The sequence below is a fragment of the Lutra lutra genome, chromosome 9 (genome assembly GCF_902655055.1).
Source record: "Lutra lutra chromosome 9, mLutLut1.2, whole genome shotgun sequence".
NCBI lineage: Eukaryota > Metazoa > Chordata > Mammalia > Carnivora > Mustelidae > Lutra > Lutra lutra.
Genome location: NC_062286.1, coordinates 132,324,322 through 132,344,579, shown reverse-complemented (window position 1 = coordinate 132,344,579; position 20,258 = coordinate 132,324,322). Strand labels below are relative to the sequence as shown.

At 48.9% G+C, this 20,258-nt stretch overlaps 1 protein-coding gene across 4 annotated transcripts in view; it reads left to right on the top strand.

The window, feature by feature from the left end:
* Positions 1-15,359, top strand: part of KCNB1 (potassium voltage-gated channel subfamily B member 1) — a 105,109-nt gene extending 89,750 nt beyond the window's left edge. For 2 of the 4 annotated variants that reach the window (XM_047746111.1, XM_047746112.1), the window contains one exon: positions 772-8,048. In XM_047746111.1, coding sequence (XP_047602067.1) covers positions 772-2,781 — 2,010 coding nt within the window. In that variant the 3' untranslated portion in view covers positions 2,782-8,048. Of the gene's footprint in view, positions 1-771; positions 8,049-13,145; positions 14,173-14,705 lie in introns of those variants that run through there. The other 2 variants (XR_007130174.1, XR_007130173.1) reach the window with 2 other exon arrangements.
* The last annotated feature ends 4,899 nt before the right edge of the window (positions 15,360-20,258 follow it).

Below are 20,258 nucleotides of genomic sequence, written 5' to 3'. Positions count from 1 at the left end.
CAGCTGTGCAGGATTGACCAATAGCGTGTGGCCAGAGAAGTGTGACATTTGGGAACCTGTGTCAGGAGAGGCCCGAAGAGAGGGGTTGGGGTGAAAACGCAGGCTTGGCGACCCAGTGTGGTGAGCGGGGATTCACTGCAGAAAACGGAAGCCTTTCATACTTACCCCAGCCACAGGGGATAGAGCTGGCCATTTCGGGACAGGGCAGGAAGCGAAAACCAGCTGGACCCCTCGGAGGCTGGGTGGGATATGCTGATGGGGTGCTATGGGTTGAGAGACCTCCCCTGTGAGGATAGCTGGCGTGTATCAGACACTCTGCGCGCGGCTGGAAGCTGTCCTGATGCCTTGCCCGTGTGAGCACGTTTACACCTCACAGTAGCTCTCCGAGGTAGACATTATTTACCATCCCATTTTGCAGAGAGGAAAATGAGGCTTAAAGTAAACAACTGGCCCAGGGTAAGGACGTGGCAGAGCTGGGATTCGAACCCAAAACAGCCTGACACCAGAGCCCAAGCTCTCAATTGCCAATCCTACACCCTCTTTCAGATCTCCTGCGTTCTCACTGGTGACCCCGCCCCCTGGCTGGAATAATTAGCTTTAGATCATTGCCGTCTCTGGGCCTTGGTTTGTACATCTGGAATAAATGGATTCGAATAAGGGGTCTTTTTGCTCAGACATCCGGGCATGTTGAGAGCAACTGCAGATGCAGGGTGTTGAGATGGTCATCCTTCTGGCAGTTGGTAACAAAATTCCACTCTGTTCTCCTTGCAGATCCTTGCCATAATTTCCATCATGTTCATCGTCCTCTCCACCATTGCCCTGTCACTCAACACGCTGCCTGAGCTGCAGAGCCTCGACGAGTTCGGCCAGACCACAGACAACCCCCAGCTGGCCCACGTGGAGGCCGTGTGCATTGCGTGGTTCACCATGGAGTACCTGCTGCGGTTCCTCTCCTCCCCTAAGAAATGGAAGTTCTTCAAGGGCCCGCTCAATGCCATTGACTTGTTGGCCATCTTGCCATACTATGTCACCATCTTCCTCACCGAATCCAACAAGAGTGTGCTGCAGTTCCAGAACGTCCGCCGCGTGGTCCAGATCTTCCGCATCATGCGTATCCTCCGTATCCTTAAGCTCGCACGCCACTCCACTGGGCTCCAGTCCTTGGGCTTCACCCTGCGGAGGAGCTACAATGAGCTGGGCTTGCTCATCCTCTTCCTCGCCATGGGCATCATGATTTTCTCCAGCCTTGTCTTCTTTGCTGAGAAGGATGAGGATGACACCAAGTTCAAAAGCATCCCAGCCTCCTTCTGGTGGGCCACCATCACCATGACGACCGTTGGGTATGGAGACATCTACCCCAAGACTCTCCTGGGGAAGATTGTCGGGGGGCTCTGCTGCATTGCAGGGGTCCTGGTGATTGCTCTTCCCATCCCCATCATTGTCAATAACTTCTCTGAGTTCTACAAGGAGCAGAAGAGGCAGGAGAAAGCGATCAAGCGGAGAGAGGCTCTGGAGAGAGCCAAGAGGAATGGCAGCATCGTCTCCATGAACATGAAAGATGCTTTTGCCCGGAGCATCGAGATGATGGACATTGTGGTTGAGAAAAATGGAGACAATATGGGTAAGAAGGACAAAGTGCAAGATAATCACTTGTCTCCCAACAAATGGAAATGGACAAAGAGGACACTGTCTGAAACTAGCTCAAGTAAGTCCTTTGAAACCAAGGAGCAGGGATCCCCTGAGAAGGCCAGATCATCTTCTAGTCCTCAGCACCTGAACGTCCAGCAGTTGGAAGACATGTACAATAAGATGGCCAAGACCCAATCTCAACCCATCCTCAATACAAAGGAGTCAACAACACAGAGCAAACCAAAGGAAGAACTTGAAATGGAGAGTGTCCCCAGCCCTGTAGCCCCTCTGCCCACACGTACAGAAGGGGTCATCGACATGCGAAGCATGTCGAGCATTGATAGCTTCATTAGCTGTGCCACAGACTTCCCGGAAGCCACCAGATTCTCCCACAGCCCTCTGGCCTCACTTCCCAGCAAGACTGGGGGCAATATGGCCCCAGAGGTGGGCTGGCGGGGAGCTCTGGCTGCCAGTGGTGGTAGATTTGTGGAGGCCAACCCCACCCCTGATGCCAGCCATCGCTCTACCTTCTTCATTGAGAGCCCCAAGAGTTCTCTGAAGACGAACAACCCCCTGAAGCTCCGAGCACTTAAAGTCAACTTCATGGAGGGGGACCCCAGTCCACTAGTCCCCGTTCTGGGGATGTACCATGACCCTCTTAGGAACCGGGGGGGCGCTGCTGCTGCTGTCGCCGGACTGGAGTGTGCCACACTCTTGGACAGGCCTGTACTGAGTCCGGAGTCATCCGTCTATACCACAGCAAGTGCTAGGACGCCCCCCCGATCACCTGAGAAACACACAGCAATAGCATTCAACTTCGAAGCAGGTGTCCACCAGTACATCGACGCGGACACAGATGATGAGGGGCAGGTGCTCTACAGTGTAGATTCCAGCCCTCCCAAGAGCGTCCAGGCGAGCACCAGTCCCAAGTTCAGCGTCGGGACAAGATCAGAGAAGAACCACTTCGAAAGCTCCCCCTTACCCACCTCCCCTAAGTTCTTAAGGCAGAACTGCATTTACTCAACAGAAGCATTGACTGGAAAAGGCCCCAGTGGCCAGGAAAAGTGCAAACTCGAGAACCACATCTCCCCCGACGTCCGCGTGTTGCCGGGAGGAGGAGCCCACGCGAGCACACGGGATCAGAGCATCTGAGCTGCCTCCCTGCAACAGAGACTCGTGGCGAGACCCGAGAGGCGTGCCGTCCAGCTTCCCTGCCGCAGAGCCTTTCCGCACGAACTCAGAAAGGCTCTGCAGAGCCTCCAGACAGAAGCAAAACTCTAGGGGAGGCTCCCTAGGTCCTAGAGAGCCACGACAGGTACAACAGAATGCAGTCGGCCAAGCCACAGGATGTGGCATCTCTTTATACCAAGTCCACTGCCCTCTTTGGGAGATGACGTGGGCAGAACTCACAGCCACCACTACCACATGCTGGACCTAACGAAGGCCACCTACTCCCCACTTGTCTGTCATGGCTGTCCATCACAGCCTCGTGGGGAGGGGGGCGCGCAGCCTCTCCAGCCCTCCTGGCTTCAGCTGGAGAAGGACGCCGGAACAAGCAGCTGGGCTGACCAATTTGGTTTTGGATGTTCCCTGGCCACCTCTAGGAACTCCTGTCCATCACCTCCTGGATGGATCCCGCTGTTAAGAAGGCTACAGAGGATACTCATGTCATGGGGAAATTTCCGCGCCATCAGCCACGATCCCAGCGCGAAACCCTTACTGAAATGTCTTCATTGACTTCAGTGTTCCATAGTACCTGAGATTTTATTCTGAGATTTCGTCAGGGTGAGTTGCACCACTTGTCCTTGATTCTAATTGCCCCCTGGCAATCCGGGAAGGGTTCAGACGGCAGGCACTCAGCCGGCAGTATGAACTGTGAGCAGTGCTGTAGGGTTGTCATAAGGAAAACACTTTCTGTGCATCACTAGTATAGACTCAAAAGATATGCAAGTGTCAAATATGCAAAAGAAATAGCTTATTCAAAGAGACTGTATGTTACTGAAGAACAGAATAAAATCTGATTTTTTTTTTAACCTGCAAAAATGAAGGGAAAAAAACAAAATCCCCAATTGAAATGCCCAATTCAGACTTTTGAATACTTCCTGCGGCAGCAGGGAAAGCATCTACTATAATAGAAATTCTTTTTTGTTTCCTGTGGTATTCAAGTTTAAAAAAAAAAAAAAGTTAAAATAAAAAGCACTTTATGTTTTTCAAAAATAGGTTTTACCAGGGACAGTGTCAACGTCTTGCACTTTAAAACAAGCACTATTTCCCATGGGCCACTTTCTGGGACTATAGCTGGGTTGTTGGTACATGCCCGTGTCCAGCCACAGGGTTGGGGTGGGGGGGGTGTTGTGCTGGTCCTGCTGTCTGCTGTGTCAAAGTCTGTGGCCTCCTCCCCTGCCCCTCTGACGCTTCCCGTTAGTCCCCTTGCAAGGAAGGGTACTGACCCCTCGAGTGGGGCCTCCCGCAGAGTCACGTGTACCAGAAGCAGGCACATCTCCGAAGAATACAGTGGACGGTGGGCACTGGGTGTTTACTCTGTCCTCTTTCTTGTCAACCAGCTGTTGGTGTGTTTTCGGTCTCCCTGTCTGTGCTCCAACTCAGCTCTCCTTCCTGCAGCCGTCATCGCGGCCAGTACAGACAAAAGCAATAAGTATTCGTGTGCGTTGTGAACGGTTCTGGCATATTTCTTGGTGTTGGTCTTCCTGTCCCCTTTTGACGACCTGGCATTGGCCTGCCTGAGTGGGGTCCCACAGGATGCTGGTGTTGGCCATTCCTCGGTTCAGAAACATCGGGTTGAGCCACCGGGTAGCATGATGTCATGCTGTTGGGAAAGATGACATGTCTTTGATCTGCCTGGCTTTGGTACAGTGTACTGATGTCGTTCTCTTAATACAGCACTGATGGACGATGTCCCAAGTACAGTAGTGTAGATCTGCCAATCCACCATCTGGTGACAGGAGTACGTCTTCCTGATGGAACAAATACGGCAGGGTTCGCCTGTCCTTCACACGAGGTGTTACCGGTCTGCCTGTTAGTATAATGGCACGATCCGTCTGTCCGTTCACAAATGTCACGGAGTCGTTTCGCCTGCCCTCCGTACAGTGGCATGAGGTTGGACCACCTGTCACAGGTATGATGACACGGAGTCATTCCACCGCCCTTACAAACACCTGTTCTCTGCTGAATCCGTACCTGGTTCATACTGCTTCGCAGTGTCTCCGAGGACTAGGGATCCCTCCAGAAGGGTGCAGTCCTGTTCTTTGCTGTGTTACCCAACAAAACGATGCCGCAGTATCTTGACGCTCCGAGAAATCTTCAGAGCACCCTGGCAGCAACGGCAAAGGGGCAGGGAAAGGGTGAGGGCGCCCTGTGCTGGCGACACGCCCGGGAGAGGAGGCAGCAGCGGCCTGAGCGCTTTGCGGGGCACACTGGGGGCTGGGGGCCTCCTGAGGAGCGGCCGCCTGACAGTCGTCCCCGAGCCATGTCAGCTCATGCGTCTCTTCCTTGTTTTTATCACCATTTCCGTCGGCCGTCAGCACAAACGTGAAAATTCAGGGAAAACAAACAAATGCTTTTTGATAAAAGTAAATAGTTGTGATTTCCGATTCAGATATTTTTAGAGCTGATGCTATCTGTAAAAATCGATAACAATAATAATAATAGAGTCTATTTTACATATCAGGAAAGTGAACATGTTTAAATATAGCCATATATAGCGAGAAGGAACTTACCACCCCTTCTTCAAATCGAGGCATTTCATTTGTTGGTTGAAGCAGATGAGAAGTGTACAGATTGGATATGACTTCTTGTTTCTTTCTTCTAAACTAATAACCAATTGGTGCAACTCTCCTTGTAACCAAAGGCCCTTTCTGCCTTGTGCGGTCACACAGGACCTGGCCCTCCCTTCCCCGTGTAGTTTGTCTGACCTTAAAGTAGCATTTTATTGAGTCACTTTTGAAGGACGATTTCAGAAGTATCATTAAGAACCTACCTTTTCAGGCTTACAAGCCAGAGTCCTATAGAGTTCTTATAGAAACAGAATAACTGAAACTCAGCATATACTATGCTTAGAAAGTATCGCATTTTGTTTTGGTTTTTTTCTTTTCTTGTGTACGTATTGTGGGAATATAGCTTTTATCCTGTGCCCAACTCAAAATAAGAGTATTGTAAGTTTTCCCAGGCCCCACCTGCCAAAAAAGGAACAAACCCCGATTTTTAATATGTGTCTACCCCTGCCTGTACCTGTGTCCATGCACTGGGAAATCTACCCGAGAGTCTCCACTGAGAAGCTGACCTTGACAGACAGGTCCTCATAGAGGAGAGGAAAGCATGGATTGGAGGCAAATACCACTTTCATTCAGTGATCCGTGTCCCAGCCATTCCTGAACCAATGAAAATGGGAAAAAGACAAAACAAAAGGAAACAAAAAACCAAGTCAACCCAAAGAAACCAAACTAGGGGCTCTAGCGGGTGAATGTCTGGTCCCTTTGGTGAATTCAGTGAAACTCACCAAGAACCCAGCGGACCATGGCTTCCAACTTCCACCATTATCAGTAAGGGCTAGGGACCAGGTCCCCGTGTGATCGGGGGCGTCTGCGACCCGCGGAGAGAGGAGGGCGAGCTCTGGAGGAGTCGGCTTTTCCACTTTTTTTTTTTTAATCTTTGGGAAGAAAAACAACAGGACTTGGCTACAGTAGATTTCTCAGTGCCTTCTTTAGGAATTTTCTCTTAAGCACATTTAATGGGGAAAGAAAAAAAGAGGACAGAACATTTGTCTCCGTGAAGTCCCTTTCTCTAAAAGCACTGGGGATCAAGAAGGAAGAAGACTGGGGAACAGCCAAATCCCGAGGAGGCCCTCCCTTTCAACTCACCCGGCTTGCCCCCGAGTAGGGCTGGTGGCGACAAACTGCCAAACTGATTCCCAGCTCTCCTCCTCCACGTCTTGGTGACTGTAGCTTCGCCCCTGCCCTTTCTCCTAATGAGACCCACTCTGCTGAGGAGAAAAACAGCAACAACAACAGTATTCTCTTCTGTAAAACTGTGATGTATTGATGTGTGTTACTATTGTACATTTCTGTCTTGCTCCAAGTCACGGCTGGAGTGTCTAGTCCACGGACAAGGGGAAATGGAAATTTCACCACGGACAGGGGTTCACAAGAGCCAGGTCTCTCTCTCTCTCCCCCTCTATTTCTCTCTGTCTCCTCCTGCCCCCCACCCTTTCCTTATTTCTCTGCCAACGAGTTCCACGAACTCGTAACATAACCCCAGGCTTCAGCATCCATTAGGTAATTTCGAATGCAGTGAGATTGTAGTGAAATGCCTCTAGGGCATGATCCTTTGTGAGAGGGCTTTTCCAGTGGCTGGAGGAAGAAGGGGTCACCTCTGCGGCCCCCCAGGGGAACAAGAGAGAGCCTCCAGCCCTGAGCTCAAGCCCCCCCGCCCCCACACATACACTTCTGGTTTATCACCGCTTATATGACAACATGCAAATCCTTTCACTCAGCCAGGGAGACCCAAACCAGCCTGGCTACGCCCCCAAAATGAAATTTACCTCTGCATTTTCTGTTGCCACGTTTCTGGCTCTAGAAGTATCTGATGCGGGCCTACATTGTAGGATATCCAGAGTAGTCTATTTTTTGGTTCAGATAAAAAGTATGTACGCATATGTGTGTGGTTAGCAAATTTGTAATAGGGCTATTCAGTCCCATTGCTTCTTTTGTAATATAGAGTAACATCTTAGGAATTTTTATGGTTGGTCATTATCATAGCTGGTATTTTCCGGGTTTTTTTGTTTGTTTTTTCCATCTCCTCCCATTGCCCCTCAGGCTCTCTTTCTTCCTTTTGGACCTGCCTTTCTGGCAGGGGGGATAGACTTCAGGCTCTGACTTCCTCGTGCAGGCGTTTCCTGACACTAGGCCTAGAGTCTGTGGACACTGTAACTTTCCTCGTTCTGTCTGTGTGTTTCTCCTATTTATTGTTCTTAAGATTCCAGGGCATGGAAGCAGGAGGGAGACCAAGGGGAAGCAAGGCTACCGATGGCCCTCAAAATCGGGATGGCATGTTGGCTGGCTCAGCTCCTCCTCCCCAACCCAGCTGGCGTTTTGAAGACCGAATTTTCTCATCCCTGGAGATCTGAGGACTACAAATCTCACTCAAGCAAACTTCCCACTGAGGTCCAGAACGCACCCAAGCCCCTCTTGGCTGGCCTGTTGCCATGTTCAACGACCCACTCCCCTGTAACATCAATTGGATCCGAAGGCCAGAGCATTTTCAGGTTCTTGCAAACCTCAGAGAACATGCTGGGCCTCAGATCTCATCAACTTCTTACTGGTTCCTCATTTTAATCCATTTGCAACATCCTCACCAAAAAAAAAAAAAAAAAAAAATCACAAGACACAAAACAAAAAAACAAACAAACACAGTAAACAAGCTTGCAGCCAAACCATGAGAAGATGCGTTCCCAAGAACCTGCCGTCTCATCTCCCCATCCCTTCCCAGCTGCCTGGCTCCATACCACCAGAGACTTATGGCAAGGGCAGTGGTGTTTTTCCAGTTTCCACCTATCCAGGCCCCGGGGAGTTTCTGGACTGTCCTGATGAATTCCACCAGGCAGCTTCCAGCCTTGGGCAGGCCGAGGACATCTCACAAAGCAGGATCTTCAGCAGAAAGTGATTCTCCACTCCTCAACTCATTCAGGAAGATGAAGAAAGGCCAGATGATCTCCAACTTGCATTCATTTCTAGATGTTCATACCCCACCTGCCTCACTATCAACTTCAGGACTCTGGCCTCCGCCCAGATGAGAGTTCTGAGCCGAATCTGGACCCCCATGGCAGTGAACCATCCCCTTGGATAAACCCCAAGAGGAAACCAAGGACGAATGTATTACTTTGGACTCTGCCCCTCATCAGAGTTTTCCCACCCCCCCCCCCCAAAATTCCTGGTACTCTGATTTGAACCAGAGCCAAATAAAACAGATTAGATTTTTACAGACTTTTGCACAAGAACAAAACAAATTGTCTCCCAGTAGTTTGCCAGTTTTGATGCCCAGATGAGCAAATAACTCTATCCCGTGGCTGGTTTCATCTAAAGAGAGATTGGGAGGTTTGGGTTTCTATCTACTGCCCCTGCTTTTGTCTTAACCTGGAATTTCTCCTGAATGTCCCCAAATGCCGACTTCAAGAAATGGATTTGCAAGGGGCTCTGGTGAATCCAGCAGTCCCTCATCTTTTTCTTCCCCTCCGGTTCTAACTCTCCGTTCCTCTCTCCAAAGACCCTAAAAAGATCTAAAGCCTGGCCAGGATGGGGGAAGGGGCTGTTCTCCTGAAAGGGAAAGATATGCCTGCAGGATGACTGTGAGTGAGTCTCTGAAAGTCTCTTTCCTGTAATGAAGGAAGTGGTCAATTTCAGCTCAGATTAAGAAAGTGATTCTCATGGGCAGGGCTGCCTTACCATGGAATTCGGTGCCATGTTGGGGAATGAGCTGCTTCGAAAGAGGCTAGATGACGCACAAAATGGATGTTGCTGAGGGACCCTCACATTGCACGGCCACTGGATTGAACAACGGGGGAAATCTGCACCCCTTTCCCCCAGGGGAGGTGTATATGTGGTTTGAACATCTGGGCACAGGCTCGAGGCATTGAGGCAAAAGCAGGGAGCATAATTAGCAGGAATTCAGATTCTAGGATTTGGAGTTTTCCGTGAGGGGTGCCAGGGAGGGAAGTGGCAGCAGGATACCCTCCTTCCCTTCTGCTTCCTATCTTGGGCAATTTTAATGACCTCACCAATCACTCATCTAACCCGTCCCCAGTGCCCTAACAGGCCCCACACTGGGTGGGATGAGGCTTATGCTACCCTCCTCAAACCAGCCAAGGAGCAGTCCCATCTCTGGCTGGCCGTCTCATGGTGCTTCGGCTCTTCTGCCCAGACCCTGTGCCCACTTAGGCCTGAGGCTTTCTGTACACAAGATGCAATTATCTTTTATCCACTAGCCAGCCGTCAAACTGCCCAGGCAACAGCTAATGGCACCATTCCAAAAGGGCTTTTTTTTTTAGTTCTGGCAAATAAAACAGAAAAATCGCATTCAAGACATCTGAAGATCTCCACCCAATGAAGTAAGTCCAGAAGGACCAAAAGAGAGAGGCCACTGTAATCTGATTTTGCAGCCAGACAAGGCTTTCGCTGCCCAGGCTCCCACATCCGTAGCCCCTTCCCCAGTCAGTCTGGAAACTGCATTCTCCAAGGAGAGCATTTGACACAAGAGGTTTTAAAATCCCCCTCCCCCAATTGTGTATGGTGGGTTTGGAGGAGGTGAGCCTTCATCCTCAAGGCGACCCCAAGTATAGGCACCTGTGGGCGGTTTTATTATGAAGTGAGACTGGACGGTAGGATTGCAAGGACAGACTGAGCTTGCACTTTCCCCGGAAACACAATGAAACAAAAATCCAGTTCCCAAGATCCCCCTTTGAAGCTCTGTCCTGCAGAAATATCTCAAGTCAGTGGCTACAATGGCATGACAATTCTGGAAAATGAAGGAAACTCCCAATTCTGTCTCATTAAGATGCTCTCAGGGGTCCTGCGTGGATCATCCCACACTTCTTGTCTCCCTGAGCTAATCCAGGTTTGGAAAACAAGGAGGGAAGCACAGGAGAAGATGCCCAAGAGATTCAGACTTCTCCGAGGCTTTGGCTTGTGGCCCCCTGGTCTTCACTGGGGTTTGGGGCTCTCCCTTAGATAAGCTTGACATCAAAGCCCCCTGTGCCTAACGGTGGGGAAGAGGAAGATCAGCAGCTGCTGGGCTGGGGGGCAGCCAACCTGTTTGCTCTCCAGACCTATCCCAGCTTCAGTCCAAGGCCAAGGGCTGGGAACATCATTTTATGTGCCAGAAACTCGGGGTTACCCCCCAGTGTATGCCCGTGACACATACAGGCATCCAGCTGGTGTTCTTTGGAGTGAGTGAATGTGTAAACGATTGACTTCTGAGTGAGTGAATACAGAATTTCATCAGTTCCTGCCAGGCTTGGGGTATTGCTAACTGGGAAGGAAGGAGAAATGGGGGGCCCCTTCCATTAAAGCCTGTAAGCCCCACCAATGCCATTTGGCCTTTGACTCAACTGGGGGCCATGATGCTATCCAAATTTGACATTTGTCTGCCCTAAGGTCCACAGTCTTCTCAGAGCAGCACTTCCTGGGGCCCCACAGGGCATCCCCATGTTCCTTCCTACTCCCCTATCTTGCATTTTCAGCCTCATGTTCTATTCTAGTTCACAAGGAAGGGATTTGCTGGGGGCAGGAATTTGGGAGCTGACATCTGGAAACTGGATTGCATTCCCTGAGCCATGGGAGTCCAGCTGGAAAGGAGGGCAAACCTGCCCTCCACCTATGAGAGCTAATGGGTCTTCCTTTCTTCTAACCCCAGTGCCCCCAAAGGTAGCATGTGCCCCAATTCCATCAGCTCTAAGACCCTCTGTCCCTCCCAGGAACCATGGTGTGAGGTTGAGGCTTTTCTGCCAGCAAAGCCATTCTGATCACCCCACCCATGATGGGGGCCAAGCCAATCACATTAGCCATAAATGACCAATGTCCTTAGCCACTCTTTTCTTGGGGTCACATTTGTGGGTCCTGTTCATCTCTGGTCCGTTGATGTCTCTAGTCCTTCCTGTAAAAGTGAAAATGAACATTGTGTGTGTGTGTGCCTGTGCACACGCACACACACGCACACATACACAGACACACACAGAAACCAAACAACAAAAAACTTGTGTCTTTTTATGCATGTGATGAGATGAAATTGTGACCTCCAGCTGCTGTCCTGTCTTGTAAAATATGTCCAAATGTTCAAGAATTTCTAGGCAAATGGTCCTTTAACGAAGTATGCACAGTTCAATAAAAAGGTATGGAGAAAACAAGCTTGGTGGAGTTTGTATTATTTTCGGGAGGGCATAGGGAGATGGGGATGTGAGATCTGTGGGAGAGGCTGAATCGGGGACCCGGGGGGCAGCACTAGCTTCTTCACCTGAAATAGAGATGGTCTGAAAATGTAATAGGCTTGTCACCCCGATATGCAAGCAGTGGCAACGTTCCCCCCACCGCCGGGTGCCATGTGCATGGACCAAAGTCTAAACTCTGGTTATTTGGCTCTCGTGTTAACTGTACCTGGGGATTCTTGGCCCCACCACCTCTTATCAACACGCCTCAGGTGCCTACAAGAGTCACACACCCGACTCTGGCGCTCCATCCCCCTTCTCTTCTTTATTGTTCTCTGTAACACTGCCTCGGACACACTGTATTTTATTTACACATTTTGTTTATTGTTGACCTCCCTTCAACAGAACATAAATTCAAAAACTGGAAAGCAAAGAGAATAAAGACTAGGGAAAAAAAAAAAAAAAAAACCCAGAACAGCATATCCAAGGACCATGTGTGTATCTGTGTGTGTGTGTGTGTGTGTGTGTTTTATTTTATTTTACCCACCCAAATAGTAATATACCATAAACACGGCTCTGCAGATTGCTTTTGTCATTTCGTAGATCTTGAAGATCATTCTGTATTTCTGTATTAATGCATGAAGAGCTTCCTCATTCTCTTGAGAGCCTGTGTTGTGTTCTGTTGTACCCAGTAATTGCTAGTCTCCTACAGCTGAGCATTAAGGTTGCTTCCAAACTTTTGTGATAACAAACAGTGCTGAAATGAATGGCCTGTCAGCGGTTCCTGTGGGCTCTGCCTCCAAAATAGATTTGGAATCTGTGCTGCTCACCCCTGCATCGCCGCCATGTGGGGCCACCCCATCACTGTCTACCGCCTCATGATTGTGATGGCCTCCAGACCAGGCTCCCTGCTTCTACCTTTGATCACGTTCAAGCTCCTCTCAGCACAGTGGCCAGAGGGATCCTGTCAAACTGTCAGTATGATTATGTCACTTCGTTGTCAGAACATTCCAGAGGCTTCTCATCGCATTCTGAATAATATCCAAAGTCCTTGGTGCTGTCTGCAAGGCCATACATCCCCTAGCCCCACTGTCTCTTTGATTTTACTACCCCCTGCTTTCTCCTGAGGCTGTGTGGCTCCATTATCACTGGCCTCCTCACTGTTCCTCAGACATGCCCAGAGTGGACTCACCTGATGATCCTGCCCCTTTCCAGTCCCCACCCCTGAACCCTCAATCCTCTTGGATCTCCTGTCTGATTACTCTTCCCTTCCCTCAGTCCTCTTCAGACACATTGGCCACCATTCAATTTTCCAATACACCAAGCATACTTCCACCACAGGACCTTTGCACTGGCTGTCCCCTATGCCTGGAACATCTTTTCCAGGCTAGCCTCATGGCTCATTCCCTCACCACCTTCAGGTGTCACCTTCTTGGCATCCCCTTGATCTGACAATCCTGGTTATAATGGCAACATCCCCTACCCACACACACATACCTCTCATAGTCTGTCCCCTTCTGCTTTATTGTTCTCCATAACACCATCTCTGACACACTATATTTTATTGTTTTCCTCCCTCTAATAGATGATAAATTCCTCCCTCCAGTAGAGCATAAATTCAAAAACTTATAAGCGTTGAGAACAAAGACTAAAAAAACAGAAGATCCAAGGACTGTGGGACAACTATAAAAGGTGTGACATCTGCATAACGGGAATCCAGAAAGAGAAGAGAAAAAGGAGCAGAAGAAATATTTGAAATGAAAATGACTGAGAATTTCCAAAACTTAATGTCAGACTAAACCACAGATCCAGGAAGCACCAAGAAGCATAAATTTCCCCAAAATAACTCCACCAGGCATGTCATTTTCAAACTAGAGAAAAATCAAGGATTTAAAAAAAAAAAAAAATCCTGAAAGAATCCAGAGGAAAAAACACCTCACCTGTAAAAGACCAACGATAAGAATTACACCTGATGTCTCAGAAACCATGAAAGCAGGAAAAGAATGGAATGAGAGATGGCAAGTGTTGAGAGAAAAGAAAGGAAAAAACCCAGCAACCTAGAATTCTATACCCTACAAAATTACCCCACAAGAGTGCAAGAGAAATAAGGACTTTCTCGAACAGAAATGGAAGGAATTTGTTGCCAGTTGACCTGTCTTACAAGAAATGTGACAAGAACAACACATCCTCAAGAGGAAGGCTACCAATTAACAGATTAAGACGTCTGATGCACTGGTGTGAAGAAAAGTGAAATTGGGTAAAGAGAGAGAGATGGGGCAAAAAAAAAATAGCACACACTTAATAAGGCTGGCATAAAGATTAAGTCAAATGATCCATAAGGTTCCTTGTATAGAGGTGGGCACAGGTAAGTGTTACACAAATGTTGGCCACTGGTGTGTTTTCAGTGTTGGCTCAGGGGGCGCACATGTGTTAGAGACCATAGGGCACTGCTCCCCTGAAGTTTACAGCTTGGGACAGCATTTTATAAACAGCCGGGACCACTCCTGCAGGGGTTCTTAAACTTTGCGTGCCCAGGAACCCCAGGCGGTCTGATAAGCCCCATGCACACCCTCTCAGAAAAGTAATTTTAAGTGCATGAAATATGACACATAGGTTTACAAAAGAAACCTACTCTACTGAAATGCAATTATTAAAATATTTTAACGATGTGATACAGTAATACATGTGTTTCTTTATTAACAAACAAGCAGATCTCGTAGTGGGTCTACTAATGACCAAAACCCTTGAGAGGGGGAAGAACGTCAATACTGTTTTAAGTCATCTGCAACAACTAAAATGGAACACAAAATCATCTACGATTTGTATCAGTAACAACATCAGAAGTACTGCAAATACTAAGATGATTTGTTGCCTGCGTTGGCAACTGAGGAAAGTGTTACAGGTCAGCTGGAGGTCAGTGAAAATAAATAGAGGGAGTTTTGTCTCCTGCAAGCTCACAGACCCAGATTACAAACCTGTGTTACGGGACTTCGCAATTTATTTCACGGGTCATGACTGTTACTTTTTTAATGAAAGAACAACTTGGCTGGAATAGAAATAGACTAGAACAGAACAGAATAGAATGCATTGCTCATAATATAAGTACAGATTCATGCAATTTCCATTTCAATTGTGTGTGTTACAGGTCATGATGCAAAATGTACTTCTTCCTGCAATTCAGAAATAGCCGAGAAGCAATGACATGGGAGAAAGCAGGCCCAGCACAGCCACTACCACACTGCAGGTGCAAACATCCTTGCCCCTCCTGCCAGGCCCCATCTGCCCTCCTGCCCACACACAAGAACACACACGGGCTCCAAAAACGCTGCGTTGTCAGGAGTCGCCCAACTGTTTCCCCCACTCCTCGGGGAGAGGAGCAGGTGTGGTGATGCCCATGTCCTGAGCTCATCGCCTGTCTGGGGACATGCCCCTCCTGATGGCCACATGTCCCCGGAGCAAATATTAGGAGAGCTTTTGTGAAAAGCCAGCTGGTAGCATGTCTGAAGGTGCCAGGCTGCAAAGGTTCGGGCCTGAATAAACTGCCCGAGAGGAGACACTACAGGGGACGAAGGCTGGGCAGGTCATTTTGTGCTTTTTCTGGATGCGTGTGTCCTTCCTATTGCCAATCCTGAATCTGGAAGGAGAGAGTTTGGGAGAGGACACTGCAATCAGAAAAAGAAAAATTTCTAAGGGAACCTACTCTCTGGTCTCCCGAGCGGAAGGGAGACTGACACTGGCAGAAGGGAAGTTTCAGGAACAAAGGACCCGCTTGTCAAATGGGTTGGCAATTTCCCTTCTGTGCTAATGAGCAGGAACTGGCTGGAGGAGAAAGATGGGCTTTGGGGGGCAGGGATTCATCAAGCCGCAGCTCAGTCTAAGTGATGGCAAAGAGAAAACTTGGGGTCTGAAGCATCTGAGCTCAAATTCTAACTACAGCACTGCTTTGCTTTGTGACCTAGGGCCAGTCCTTTTCCTTCTCTGGATCCTGGTTTTCTAGTCTGTAAGACGGGAAAATAATAATGTCCACTTCAAGGGGCTGCTGGAGGGCTTTGAGGAAAAGAAGTAAATTGCTTAGCCCAAAGCTTGGCATCCAGTGGGCACTCCATAATGGTAGCTCTCACTGTTCTTACAATTTTTACTGCCACTGCAACCTACAGCCTACATGCGTTCTTTAATGGAGAGCTATTGTCTAGCTGAGCTCCTACCAATGCCAGAAATCACAGAGAACATGAAATCACGCTCATTAACACTCACCGAGCATTTACTGCGCGTCAGGCCCTGTTCCAAGCCCTTTACGTGATTTGCTAATTAATTCTCAGCAACAACCCTATGAAACACAACCTATGAAATTATCATCATGGGTATCATCATAAAATTATCATCACCAACAACCCCGCGAGATGATCATTATCCTTATTTTACAGACGAGGAACTATGTCAATTTTCTATTGCTAAAGTAACAAATTATCCCAATGCTTAGGGGCTCCAAACAACCATAAATATTTATTATCTCACACAGCTTCCGTGGTTCAGGGGTTTGAGAGTGGCTTAGCTGCGTGGCTCTGGAAGGGACTCTCTGATGAGGTTGCCGTGAAGGACCCGGCCAGGACCGTTGTCTGAAGGCTTGACTGGGCCCAAAGGCTGACTTCCAAGATGGCGCCCTCACATGGTTGGCAGGTCGATGCAGAGCTGTTGGCAGGAAGCCTCAGTTCTTCCCCACCTGAATTTGTCCATAGGGTTCCTTGAGTGTCTTCACATCCCTCTTGAGGGCTTCCTCAGGGTGAACGATCCAACAGAAAGACAGAAGCTATGGTGTGTTTCCCCCCAACTGTTTTATTGTGACAAAACACACATCCCATAAATTTTACCATCCCCAGCCACTTTTTTAAAAGACTTTATTTTTAAGTGATCTCTATGCCCAACGTGGGGCTCAAACTCATGACCCTGAGATCGAGAGCCACATGCTCCTCCAACTGAGCCCGCCAGGTGCCCTCCCAGCCATTTTAAGCGCACAGTTCTGTGGCATTAAGTCCACTCCCACTCTTGCGCAACCATCACCACCGTCCCTCCACGCAGAACTGAAGCTCTAAACCCATTAGACGGTAACTGTCCACTCTCCTTCCCCCAGCCCCTGGCAACCACCAGTGCGATTTCTGTCTTTACGACTTTGACTCCTCTAGGTACCTCCTATAGGTAGAATGATAGAGCATTTGGGTTTTTTGTGTGGCCGACTTACTTATTTTACTCACCATCATGTCCCCAAGGTTGTCTCGCCTGTGTGCAGAATTCCCTTCCTTTTTTTTTTTTTTTAAGAGTTTATTTATTTATCTGACTGACAGAGATCACAAGTAGGCAGAGAAGCAGGCAGAGAGAGAGAGGGAAGCAGGCTCTCCGCTGAGCAGAGAGCCCAACGCGGGGTTCGATCCCAGGACCCTGAGATCATGACCTGAGCCGAAGGCAGAGGCTTTAACCCACTGAGCCACCCAGGCACCCCACATTACTTTCTTTTCTTTTTTTTTTTTTTAAGATTTTATTTGTTTATCTGACAGAAATCATAAGTAGGCAGAGAGGCAGGCAGAGAGAGAGAGGGGGAAGCAGGTTCCCTGCTGAGCAGAGGACCCCCCCAACCCCCCGACACGGGGCTCGATCCCAGGACCCCAGGATCATGACCCAAGCTGAAGGCAGAAGCTTTAACCCACTGAGCCACCCAGGCACCCCACATTACTTTATTTTCTTAAACCAACCTAATTTCCAAGGATCTGCTAAGCAGGAGAGAAGATCAGTTCAGCCCCTTTTGGGTCTGGGGAGCCTGGGTCTCACCTGTCACCAAGGCATAGATGGTGGTGAGGAGGCGGGGCCTTCCAGTTATCACTGGTCTAACCACTTTGGAGGTGTCCCCTGCCCCAGGCATGTAGAATCCTTGGAGCCAAGGAGAGGAGCTGCGGTTTGAACCCAGGTCCAGAGCCCAAGCTCTTAAGCCCTTCATTACCTTCCAAAGTTCAGATCCTTTGCAGCATTTGGAAAAATATAAAAAATGCAAGCACACAACTACCCAAAAATGATGAATAGCACTGTTTGTCCCTGGAATAAAACCCATTACTTAAAAACGTAACTGCAGACAGCGTGGAAATGTTAAAAATTCTTAAGCTATAACGTAAAGTTAAATATAAATAAATTCTAGACGCAGCTGAGGCACTACATCTTTTAGGGAGTTTTGTTGATCCTTCAAAGGCAGGATCAGGTGGGTTTTTTTTTTTTCCTGGCCTCCCACAGCCTCCTGAGCCTACACCTTTGGAGTCCTTGTGACAGGAAGCTCTAACTTCCTGTGACTTCAGTGAGCTGCTTAACCCAGCAAATGTGGGAGCAAGATGGCCTGGGTTCAAATCCTGACTCCTCTACCTTCTGGCCGTGTAGCCCTGGGTAAGGTATTTCAACTCTCCGCGCTTCATGAACTGGTACTAACAAGAGCTAGTTCTGAGGACTGTGGTGTGAATTAACGTGTTGTAGCTTGGAAAGCCTTGTCAGAGTCAATCCTGTCTGTCTGGCACTGCGTGTTTGTTACTGTTTGTGACCTCTCTGCACCAGAGTGTAGACTGTGAGATGCAGAGTGACTGAGGATTGTTATTCTAGAGGGATGGGCAATCAGGGAAAGCCTCCGGGAGGTGGTGACTGTGAGGCAAGATCTGATTGACAGTAAAGAGCCAATCACACAAAGAGCTGGGAGAACAGCGTTTTAGGCAGAGGGCACAGCAGGGACAAAGTTCCTGAGGCAGAAATAGTCTCAGGAGGTCAGCTTGGCTGGAGAGGGATATACAAGAAGAAGGGTGGGTGGGAAGGAGGCGGAAGAGGTCATCTGGGGCCCATCACACAGCACCTTGTCAAGCAGGGTCACTTTGAGCAGTGGGCAGCCACCGGGGGGTGGTTAAACCCGGCAGCAACACAATCCTTGCCTCCAGGAGCCCCCCCACGTAATAGGAGTGGTCCCAGCCAGAATCTACAGACATCTGCTCACCCAAGGCAGCGCCTGGGTTCAGCCTGGAGCCGCTCAGCCCGCGGGAGTCCCCACCATCCATCCTTGTTTCTGACTCCCTGCAAGCTAGACTCGAGGCGCCATTAATATTAAATGAGGTCCTTTGCAGACTCGATTTTCAAACGAGTCCAGCCGTTCAAGATCTCTATTCCAGGAAATGCGAAATTTATGTAACGAAAATTAAAAGAGAAACTGGGGAAGTAGCTTCTTAAGTGCCTACTTCCCGGCTAAGCGAGCCAGGTCTGCGCATCTGGCAGGAGGTGGATGAAGGCACCACCGGGGGCTGCTGGGAGTCTCTGACCAGCCAGGGGGCAGGGCGCGTGTTGGCTGCAGGCAAGGGGTGAAGCCCCCAGACCCACCTCCTTCCCTCAAAAAAAAAAAGCCACAGGAGTAAGAGCTCACGTTCAATGCTTCATGCCCAGCCCTGTTCTAGGCACTTTACGCACACTGGTCATCACATTTACCCTCCCGACGACCTAATGGGATGGGCACTACTATTTTCCCCATTTTACAGTTGGGTAGACAGGCTCATATTGAAGAAATGACTTGATCAAGGTCACAGAGCAAAATGGTAGCTAATTTGGGACTCAGGCCTTTTGTCTATTATCCCCATAGACCCTCATCCAGGGCTCAGAAAATGTGGAATGGAAGAAAGGCTCAGGAGTCAGGAAGACCTGGGTTCAAGTCCAAGCTCCACCTACCAAACTGCTGTGTGACTCTGGACAAGCCACTTACCTGGCTGAGACTGTTTCTTTATCAGCATAGCCCCTTCCCCGGGGAGTTCATCTCTGAATGAAAGGAGATAATATATAAAGATGCTAGCACAGGATTTCAGACGCCCTCCCAAACTGGCTTAGTTAAAAATTCTTAAAAAGTAAACCCTTAGAACTAGAAAGTCTTAGGGTAATGGCTTCAGGTATGGCTGGATCTAGGGGCCCTAAAAATGCCACAAGGACTCAGTTTTTTATCTCTCTCCATGTAGTGGATCCTCACTAGGAGCTCCAGGGTTATAGCTTCCTTACAGCTAAACATTTTGGTGGAGAGAGAGCTCTTTTTTCCCAAAAAGGCAGCCAAAGAACCATAATTCACTCTGGAACAATGTGGTCACGTGCACATCCCATAATCAATCACTATGGCCAGATGGATGGACTATGCTGATTGGGCCACCTCTGAGCTAGGGGGAGGGGTACAGAAAGCCCAGGTTGAACCAACCAGACCATGAGGGGGACAGGCGAGGTACCCTAAAAGAAAACCGGGGGTGCCGTTACTGGAAAGACAAGGAATAAATGCTGGACCAGCAGGAATGCCAGATGGGACTCCTACCACATAGTAGACCCTAAATAAAGATACATTCCATCAAATGAACAAATATCTCCACCAAAGGGTGGTTGTAAGGATAAAATGAAATAATTTATGCAAGTCCCTCTCATGCAGTCAGGACTCAGCAGATCTTATCTCCAAGGAACAAGAGGTGCCCGAACTGGGTTTGGATTCTGGTTATGTACTGATAAGCACAGACATTGGAAGAAACTGGAAGGAAAGGCTTCCGTTGCCTCAGCTAGGCCTCCCTCACATTCATTTTCCATCCCCGGGGCAGAGAAGGTCCAGGACCAGGGTAAGGAGAGGGAGGCACTCATCATGGCATAAAATGGGGGGAGGGGTGCACCC